Source organism: Salmo salar, chromosome 04 (assembly GCF_965601325.2).
Source record: "Salmo salar chromosome 04, fSalSal1, whole genome shotgun sequence".
NCBI classification, from domain to species: Eukaryota; Metazoa; Chordata; class Actinopteri; order Salmoniformes; family Salmonidae; genus Salmo; species Salmo salar.
The window spans coordinates 52,648,262-52,659,113 of record NC_138294.1 but is presented as its reverse complement, the minus strand read 5'-3'; the positions used below and the strand labels follow the sequence as shown (position 1 = coordinate 52,659,113).

At 41.5% G+C, this 10,852-nt stretch overlaps 1 protein-coding gene across 1 annotated transcript; it reads right to left on the bottom strand.

Annotated features, from left to right (window-relative positions):
• Positions 1 to 3,575: 3,575 nt before the first annotated feature.
• Positions 3,576 to 10,461, bottom strand: LOC106603278 (peroxisomal sarcosine oxidase). Its single transcript, XM_082974539.1, has 4 exons — positions 9,566 to 10,461; positions 9,036 to 9,185; positions 6,726 to 6,801; positions 3,576 to 5,297 (listed from the first exon to the last, which is right to left on the bottom strand). The coding sequence occupies exons 1-4, from the start codon at positions 9,569 to 9,571 to the stop codon at positions 5,173 to 5,175; spliced, it is 357 nt and encodes a 118-aa protein (XP_082830665.1). The 5' UTR covers positions 9,572 to 10,461; the 3' UTR covers positions 3,576 to 5,172.
• Between the last annotated feature and the right edge of the window lie 391 nt (positions 10,462 to 10,852).

Here is a 10,852-nt window from a genome sequence, read left to right as displayed (position 1 = left end):
GTAAATAGTGTGGTCTACAGCTTATCTTGAGATACTCTACCTCAGGCGAGCAAAACCTCGAGATTTCCTTAGATTTCGTGCACCAGCTGTTGTTTACAAAATATATAGAATGCCACTCCTTGTCTTACCAGAGGCCGCTGTTCTATCCTGCCGAAAAAGCTTTAAACATGCCAGCTGTATGTTATTCATGTCGTCGTTCAGCCACAACTCGGTGAAACATAAGTTAATACACTTTTCAATGTCCCGTTGGTAAGATATACCTGATCGTAGTTCATCTATTTTATTACTGATTGATTGTACGTTGGCTAATAGGACCGATGGTAAAGGTAGATTACCCTCTCGGCGACGCATCCTAACAAGACACCCGGACCTTCGTCCTCCATACCTCCATCTCTTTCTATTGCCAATGACAGGGATGAGGGCCTTGTCGGTCGTCTGAAGTAATTCCTTCCCATCCAACTCGTTCAAGAAAAATTATTCCTCCAGTATGGTTTGAGTAATCGCTGTCCTGATATCTAGAAGTTATTTTCGGTCATAAGAAACAGTGGCATAAACATTATGTACAAAATAAGTTACAAATAACGCGAAAAAACGTACACAATAGCACAATTGGTTACTGGATCGTAAAACGGCAGCCATCTCCATTGGCGACATTCTCAAGGCTACCTGAGAAGGGGGCAGTATGCCCCCCCCGCCCCCCCCCCCCCAGAGATCCTTAGTTCTACAACAACTGTTATTCGAGTTTCACTCGCTGTCGTGGCCCCCCGTAGCTCTCTATTGCAATGAGTCGATATGCTGCCACACCATGTTACATGGGCCACACTTGAAGTATTCAGTGACCTTGCATTTGACACTGCTGTTGACTCTGCTGTCTAGACTCTTCTGTCCAAGTTCACCCAGGAGATTGGGTTCACTCATTCTAAAGTGTGATGCCACTGAATGATAGGGGATTAGTTTCTCACCTAGCAGGTGTTGACGTGTTGCATTCCATTTGATCAGGGGACATTTCCACATTTTTCCCTTGGATGGAGCACCCTCTCTCAGGCAATACGGCCTGTCAGGGTCCAGGCAGGCGGAGGAGGGGATGTGTCTGAACTCAGGCCTCATCCTCTGTGATTAGTGCACACAGTTTTCCACAGGCAGCCTTCTGTCAATAACAGGATGATTGGAGGCGCTGGGATACCGCCTGCAGGGACCAGGTGAGGAAGCTGCATTCATTTGCAACTCTGAGAGGAAAAGAGTCAGCGGAGGGTGCTGCTTTGGGCGCTTTTCTTTGTTTGCACATATCATTTCCACTCTAATGAACACTGCACAGTAGTGGGCCTTTGTCAGGGGGCTCAGAGGTAAGCTCAAACAATATTTACATTTTACATAGGTCTTTACAGGGCCTGAGGAACAACACAACCGTTTTCCCTCTGTGTGTGGAACTTAGCATGAAAGTGATTCAATGATATCGTGGAGGAGAAATATTTGATTTCATGTTTTCTTACCACACAGCCATATTCAAGCTGACTGGGAGCCAGAAACAGAATTACTGAAACATTTTGGAGTGGAAAAAAAGCTAAAGCTTTTATGTCTCCAACCAAATTCAGCACTGGAGTTCTCTCTCCATCTTCAACTACTAGCATGCAGGTGGCCAAAACACTCCTGCCAAGCTCTGTGTCCCTGCCAAAGTGGAAGTGCTGTGCCTCTGTGATGAGGGCCCAGGATGTTTCCTAGAGCAGCTTGCTCTGTCTTAGGGATTGGAGAGAGTGAGAGAGAACCCTCCCTCATGGGCCTCTGACAGTGAGAAGCTGTAGAAAAATCGTTTGACACTTTCACAGCTTCCCAAAAGCACCAAGCTCATTACAATTCTAAATATTGCCGCTGGTTTCTATGCTCGCCTGCCCTGTCGGTCTCCCTATTCGCAACATTCATAAGGATGAATACTTTGCTTTTTAAACTTTGATTTGGTGTTAGATCCATATTTACAGTGCATTCGGAAAATATTCAGACCCCTTCACTTTGTCCACATTGTTACGTTACAGCCTTATTCTAAAATGGATAAATGTTTTTACCCTCAATCTACACACAATTCACCAAAATGACAAAGCAAAAACAGGTTTTTAGATATTTCTGCAAATATATTAAAAATAAAAAACTGATATCACATTTACATACATTAAGTATTCAGACCCTTTACTCAGTACTTTGTTGAATCACCTTTGGCAGCGATTACAGCCTCAAGTATTCTTGGGTATAACGCTACAAGCTTGGCACATCTGTATTTGGGGAGTTTCTCTCATTCTTCTCTGCAGATCCTCTCAAGCTCCGTCATGTTGGATGGGGAGCGTCGCTGCATAGCTATTTTCAGGTCTCTCCAGAGATGTTTGATCAGGTTCAAGTCCGGGCTTTGGCTGGGCCACACAAGGTAATTCAGAGATTTGTCCTGAAGCCACTTCTGAGTTGTCTTGGCTGTGTGCTTAGTGTTGTTGTCCTGTTGGAAGGTGAAACTTCATCCCAGTCTGAGGTCCTGAGTGCTCTGGAGCAGGTTTTCATCAAGGATCTCTCTGTACATTGCTCCGTTCATCTTTGCCTCGATCCTGACTAGTCTCCCAGTCGCTGCCGCTGAAAAACATCCCCACAGCAAGATGCTGCCACCACCATGCTTCACCGTAGGGATGGTTGGGATTGCTCCTTTTGGCTGGGTGCCAGCTCTAGGAAGAGTCTAGGTGGTTCCAAACTTCTTCCATTTAAGAATGATGGCAACCACTGTGTTCTTGGGAACCTTAAATGCTGCAGAAATGTTTTGGTACCCTTCCCGAAATCTGTGCCTCGACACAATCCTTTCTTGGAGCTCTACGGACAATTCCTTCGACCTCATGGCTTGGTTGTTGCTCTGACATGCTCTGCCAACTGTGGGACCTTATACAGACAGGTGTGTGTCTTTCCAAATCATATCAAATCAATTGAATTTACCACAGGTGAAGTTGTAGAAACCTCTCAAGGATGATCAATGGAAACCGGATGCACCTGAGCTCAATTTTGAGTCTTGTACAAAGGGTCTAAATACTTATTTGAGTAAGGTATCAGTTTTTTTAAATAAATGTGCTTACATTTCTAAAAACCTGTTTTCTCTTTGTCTTTATGGGGTATTTTGTCTAGATTGAAGATGTTTTATTTAATCCATTTTAGAATAAGGCTGTAACGAAACAAAATGCTTTCCGAATGCGCTGTTTCTGACTAAGTACATTCAAGAGCATTGATGCATCATAGACTTTCCTTTTAAAAGCTATGATGCACAAACTTTCAGATGCGGTAACACATTCAGTGAAACAGTATTTTCACAAAATATTGTTTGTCTTTAGACTTTTTAATTTAGCTCAGGCATTTTGTCCCCCACTTGCCAGGTCTGTGATCTTGAACTCCATCTAAAAAAAATTGAATCAGAAGCTAAAGAAGTGAATGTCAATACAGTATAATTATGGCACCAATATGAGCCCCCACCCCCTTCAAAATGATATACACACTGTTCTTTCTCTCTCAATACTTCCCCTCCATTAGCGTAAGTGCACCAGTCCTCTCTACCTTAAAATGAAGTGTTATCATAGTTACCTGTTGACACAGTGCATTTACTATGCCTGTGTTTTAATTTCAAACGTCTCTGCTGTATAAATCAAAAGTAATCTAGGCCACCACGAAATACGGCATTGAAAAGCTGGAAAGAAACTATTAAATGTTGCATTTCTGTTTCCCTAAAAGCAGCCATGAATCTCACTTTGTCAAATTCTGTGTGAATGGAGGACAAGAGTGCAGTTAGATGATAAACAATGGTGGAATTAGAAAAATGAGCAAAAACAATTAGCTGAATAATTTATGCTAGGAGCATTAGAAGTCCCATCTGATGAGTTTCTAAATGCTTTTCATTTCATGCTGAACACAGAAAAGCAGAACCGTAGACCACAGTTTGAAATGTGTTGCAGGTGCTATTCTGAATGTGGTGCCTGTTTCAATTGACACACAAAAATGACCCTATATACTCAACCTAAACTTCAACACGCTATTTGAATATAAGGCTAGCTCATTGCAGAGATCCAACTGTTCCAAAATAAAAAATCTAACTGTAAAAATGTAACACAGCAGGATATATGAGGTGTACAAATGTAACACAGCAGGATATATGAGGTGTAAAAATGTAACACAGCAGGATATATGAGGTGTAAAAATGTAACACAGCAGGATATATGAGGTGTAAAAATATAACACAGCAGGATATATGAGGTGTAAAAATGTAACACAGCAGGATATATGAGGTGTAAAAATGTAACACAGCAGGATATATGAGGTGTAAAAATGGCCCAACTGATGAAGTCACCCCTGACAAATGAATTTGTCTGGAGAATGTCTCATGTAAATGGTGTAATGTAATTCTAGCCTCCTCCTCTCCTCTGATGTGCTGTATTCCCTTGGTTACTCAGCATGAAGCACCACTCCGCCTCTGGCCCAGCCCCAGCTCATGCAGCCTCTGCTGCTGTTTAGGGAGAGGCATGGATTTAGCCCTGTGCTGCTGATGTAATGGCCTTTTAATGTGGCCATTGTCTAGCTCAATCAATACAAATTCATTTCCAGCTCTGTGAATAAATATCCTGGTGATCACTGTATAATTTCCCCATTGAAGCTGATGAACTGTGGTCATTGTGTGACTTGCTGATTAGTTATGAAAATGTTTACAGAGAGAACAGGTACTGTGGAACATTACTGGGTTAGCTGTTAGCTTCCACGGCAGAAAGACTAATGTCTCCACAGCTGATGGCGTTTTAACAATGTGTTTGCTTTATGAGGGGGATTGTCATTACAGGGAGAAACACTGGGGTGAAAATCAAAGTGAGTGCCAAGGCAGGGATTGAAAACCTATAGATAAACAACACAGGTTTCAGTCTTCATCATCTACATGAATTATTATCTTCATTTATAATGCAGCTCTGATAAAGTCAATGAGTCGCTGCCTTGTTTGTAAATCATACAAAAGTCTATGGTATGTGCATCATTCACAAAGAGGTGGTATTGGCATCATACGCACTTGGATACTTCACATTCATAACAATGCTCACATTGTCAATCAGTCTGTACTGAGATGAACCATAGTGGATCAATACTTGCTTCTGATTCCAGTTGTTTACTTTGTGACTAGGTCTATAAAGAGGAGTTGGACTGGAACCGCTGGATTTTGAATGGGGAGAGGTCATAGGAGGGCATCTGTCCAAGGCTCAGCTCACACAGCACCTTCCCAACGACTGGACCAAACTTGAAACCATGACCTGGGAAAAGAAAGAGCTCAGTGACCTTATGTCAGTCTAAAATATGTGCATATAATACAATGTCTAAAGATAAATCTGGGTAAAATGTAGAGTATGTAATTTACGAACAAAAGGGTCTACAGAATGAGAACATTATGTGGTAGACCTTGAATTGTTCAATTACTATAATCAGGTAATAGTCTTTTTTCGCACTTCATCAATTTCTCACTTTTTCCATCTCACACTTTTCTCTAAGAATAGCTGTTCAAGCAGATGAGAGGAAGGAGGCTTTTCGAAGGTGAGGGATGAGCGGATCACTCAAAGGGTGATTGTGCTGCCTGCCCAAAATACATTAATCTTATTGAGGTGAGAGGAGGTCAATGGTAGACCTGGGGGAGCAGGTCCCGGCCGTGACAGGCATACAGTGTCACAAAGAGATGGGGAGGAAGGGATGGAGGGGAAGGAGAGAGAATGTGTGAGGAGACACAATAGGGCCAGCAGAATCTCTTTTGTCTGATCCTGTCTGCTTGATTACTATTCTGCCCTGCTATCAGTAATGGTAGACAAAAGGTAGCACAACCCAATAATTAAGAGTCGAGGTACAGAAAATTCCTTCCTGAAATTTGGCGCTACTATATCTTTATGATTTACCATTGCATTCCAGTATAATATATTTCATATTTTCAAATGACAGAGTGGTAGAAAGTTTCAAATCAGATTAATTAGACCTGAACCTAGCATGTAAGCCATTTAGATGAGCGCAATATAAGTGGTTTAAGTGCAATATGAGAGTATTACACTGTGAACACGGTAAACAATATGTGGGTAGTATAAGAGCATCAAACAAATTAATAGTGAGAAATGGCGACCCCGTCCGTTGCTCTTAATGCCTTATTAAAGCAATAGAACGCTTGTAATAAACCACAGGAATATGAGGAGGCTGAAAGAACAATAGAGCACGCTAAGCGTAGCAGGCTGCCGGTTGTGTTTCCAGTTGTGTCGTTACATGCAAGACAATGCACCGCAAGATGAATAGCTTTGGCACCATGCCAGGGCTGTGGCAGGGCTTGGTGGAGTTCCTAACCCCCCAAGTTGTATGGGTCGTAGCTATAAACTGTTTAAGAGCAGAAATAAATTACACGTTTAATCGCAGAATTCTTTAGCAGAAGCCGCTGAACAGACAGAAATCATTCTGGGAAGTCTCTCCTGGTCTGAGTGAATGGTCTTCCATTCTGGATTAGTATACTCTGCCAATATCAAAAGGGACGCAGCCAGGCTAGAAACCTGGCTTTCAACTGATGGGCCGGCAGAAACTTACACAAGTTGCCATTTGGCTGTAGGTTTTACAGGTATAGTTCCTCAATGCTGGAATGTGCAGATAGATATTGTAGAGAGATTTGAGAACACAGTTCCGTGAGAGGTGAATACACAGGGACTCCTGTAAAATACCTGAGAATCCTGCTCCAATGATGATGTTGTTGTGGTGAGTGTGACAATCTAGAACAAAGTGATGGTCTGGTGTGACCTGCAGGCAACAAGAGAGCATGCATACTCCTTGTAAAGTGTACACCTGTGTACAGTAAACTTATCCACATTTTATCTACAAGTGTAAATCAAGAATATTAAGAGTCATTGTTGAAGCACATGGAGGGTTGTTTTGAGTACTGAAAATGTGTCTCAGTGTTCTCTCTTCAATAATGTTGTTGAGAGTCTCTCTGAGAGTTTGCCACATGCTTTCATTCTAATTACATGAATCCAAACTGGATTGCTGAACTTAACCTTGTGTTCCATCCGCACGCTCAATTGAGTCACTCAACAGAACGTTGTAATCATAATGTCATGAGTGCTGTTAGAATTAACACATTCTACAGTTATTGTTGATAGCCTCTATCGACGCTCTGAAAATAGCCAATACTAATGATATTGATGGTTTAGTCAGACGGCTAAGTCTCTAGTTATATTTGTGAGGATTAATCCATCTAGTGAAATGTTCAGCTCTGGGTTACTGTAGTACAGAGACGGCAGCAGTGGCTACCCGTCATTCAGAGCCCCACCTGTTTTGCAAAAAATAAATAATTCAAGCCCCTTGGGTGCTGCCATAGAGTTGACTACAGATGAAATGACATCAAATCAAGTTATATCTACTGTAGCTTTGATTGGACTGATCATGTCAACATCATACTTTCCAATCTTAGCTAGCAAGCTAGACAAGCAGTCATCATCATGAATCACGTCGACAATCTACTGGCAAATCCTTGTCAATCCTTGTCATATGAAGAGAAATTATAGATAAAACATATCGGTGCTCATCAGCCATTGGACATAAACATTACACAACCAGTTGGTAATTGCAAATTCAACAATGAGTGGTTTGGAAGGAATGAGTGGCTAACTGCAAGCGTTGCAAAGCAATCACTAGCCTGCTATTCAGTGGAGTGGGTGTGTGGTGAAATTCTGGGTTTAAGGGTCTCTTTTCCTAGCTTAAAAGGATAAACATTCAACACAATGGGCCAGAAAAGGTTGAATACATTGGCCATGCTGTCAATCCAGCATGACTTCTGCCATGTTCAAAACAGCTGGAAACTTGGAACTGGGAAATCTTTGACTTCAGTGAGTTCAAGACAACTGGGAACTCTGAAGAAAATTAGCTCCGACCGGGAAAATACATTTGAATAGCCATCCAACTCGGAATTCCAAGTCGGAACTCAGGCCTCTTTCTAGAGCTCCGATGTGAAGATCACTGACGTCATGATTCAACCTTTTTCCCCGAGTTCCCAGTTGTCTTGAAAGCACCATAAATCCAGAGAAGGCCAGACTTTGATGACAAAGTTTGATGACAAAGTTTGATGACAAGATTTGCCCACAAGGACCACCACGCAACCTTCCTGTTCATGTGAGAACAGCACAACAACGGGGAGTCCAAAAACATCTTGCATGCTGCTGCATAAATTATGTAATATGCCAGGGATTTATGTATAATGTAGCTAAGAAAGCAATACTAAGTGTATGTTGTGTAGTAAGCTGGTAGTAGCCCATGTGCCTCACCCTAATAATATGGTCCCTTTCCCCCTCAGAACTTAGCCTACTGTTCTGATTTAGTGGTGCACATGTACAGTAGCCTATAGTCTGTTTTAGAGAAATGTAATCATCGAATATTGTAAGAGCTTTCAGTGTCTGCTTATATGCCCCCTTTTTTATCCTACGGTTCTGACTTGTGTACAGGGAGAATACTGTAAGAACAGCCCATGTTCTGAATTCCATCACTGTACATTTCAAAAGTGCTGAACAAACAGTTATATTGACTACGTCCATTTTAGCTCGCTCATTAATGTCTTAATTGAAATTACGGATTGCCTCTTATCCGCTCGTCGTCCCCTTATGCCATAGTTTGTACATCTCAATTGTCAGTAGAAACCACATTTGTTTAAGCAAGTCAGCCATATCAGATATGTTTTTTGAAAGGAATTAAGTGAGGCTGATTGAACTGTTTCGCTGCCAGACAAGGCTCCACTGATAGCCAGGTGTAGCAGTGGTAAGGATTCACTCCATGGTGCTGAAAAGAAAGCTCTGCTGTTGGGACAGCTTTATGTAGACCTTAACAGTTTGTGGGCACCGTTTGTCACTGTTATAGTGCAATTATTGTATTTTTTGTGTTGTTTAGTGCCTTTGCTGGCATGCATCAACAAAAAAAAATGGGGAGTTTGCCCCACCAAGATTTACATGCTAAAATCGCCACTGGACGGCAGTAGTCTGACTGACCATGTACAGGCAGCTCTCCACCACGGCTGGCTCTGGCTCCAGGCCCGGGATGTAGTGGGACACAAACTGGGACAGGAGATGGACGTCCGTCCTGTCTGTCTGTTGGTCCCTCTCGTTCGGCTCCGTCTCACTGCCCATGTGGTAGCAGATCTGATGAACACAAGGACAATACCACTACTGAAGCATAGAGACATTCTGAATCTCTCACCATGGAGGTGTATGACCTAATTACATGCGTTGGTTGGTTTGATATTCTAAAGTCTTATTAAGGGTAGAAAGTGGGGTTTGTCTGATAGCTAAATGCAATGCAATGTATCCTTAGGGATATACACTCAAACCCTACAAATAGCGTCCTCTGTGTATTCATTCCTCACAATAGGGATCTGATTACAGTGTGAAGGAATGCTGCTTTCAGCCTATCCCCTCTACAGGACAGCAGTCATTTTGTCCAAGGAAATGGCACTCTAATAGTTGCTGCATTATTCAGTGTTAGTAGGTGATACTTTCCGTATCCAGGCAGTGTTCCTCACCTTCATCAGGCCTGTGTACTCATTGGAGGGGAGGCCATAGAAGTGGTACTGCGATCCCTCCACTCCCAACTGGACAAAGCAAGGGAAGCGGCTGCTGATGTTATATGTGCCCGGAACCTTCTCCTTCCAGTAGCACACATTGATCTTCACCACCTGGCAACGGCAGCACAGCACGTAAGGGCAGACACATTTAACAGACTTTCCTCAAAGGGAACGCACACTCCCTCCCTGTACAGCTTCCCCTGGAGTTACCTGTGCTGTAGTTAGCTGGTGTTTCTATGTTTTGAGGGTGAAATTTCAACCAAAGGATTATGTCATCATGGTAACCAATTTTCAACATAGACAAACCTTGTATAAAATATGTTGAATTTCTACCTTCGAAACAACATCAGATCTTCTACGTTATATCCACTATCAGAAACTATAGGCTGGGCAGCACCTCCTACTGGAGAATTGATCTATTTACAGTTATCCATTTGGTCTCCCATGCAGGGTTTTAACCAAGCCCAGCTTTGATATTTGTCACTGACTGCTACCAATGTGCTATCGTGAGAATGATTATTGAGAAATTATCATTAACTAAAGAGATTCACTGTTGAGATTCACTGTATCGAAGTCCTTTGAAAGGGTAGGTTTAAGAAAGCAAATGAAATGTAACCATACTTTATAAGTCATATACAGTATCATCCATATTTAGGTATATGTACAGTACCACTTGCAAAGTCATCAACAGCTATTGTTTTATATTCAATACAGGGTTCAACAAAAAATAGACAATACATACTGTACTGTATATGCCCACGGTTTCAAACTTTGGTTGATTTCAAATTTAATCTTCAATTTAATAATTTATATGTAAGATTCACACCTCCATCTCAAACAAAAATCTAAGTTAATGAATATGACTAAATCACATCAAACTTGAATAAAAGTGCATTTAAAGTTTGATGTGATTTAGTCCTATTTGTTAACTTAGAATTTTGGTTGAGATAGAGACGTGAATCCAACATATCAAATATAAATTAGACAAACTGGAATTAAATCCAGACTAAGTCAGTGGCCCTAAAGATACATCTCCTTCAAATGTTGATATTTTGGTTGCATTGACAACCAAACAAAATTCAGGATTACTTTTGCAATACAGTAAAAAGCCTAAAGTTAAATCTATCTTTCAAACAAATGGAACTATTTATTCAACCTTAAAATGAGTAAACATCTATGGCCACATTGTGACTATAAATGTAATCTTATGTAATCATAGGAAGCACGCATGTTCAAGATAGCATG

What these genes read in the sequence shown, in the direction of transcription:
- LOC106603278 (XM_082974539.1), bottom strand. An exon ending in TGGAGAGCTGCCTGTACATG is followed by an intron (nt 6,802 to 9,035) that starts GTCAGTCAGACT and finishes TGTTGCCTGCAG; the next exon opens with GTCACACCAGACCATCACTT. An exon ending in CATTGGAGCAGGATTCTCAG is followed by an intron (nt 5,298 to 6,725) that starts GTATTTTACAGG and finishes TTCTTTTCCCAG; the next exon opens with GTCATGGTTTCAAGTTTGGT.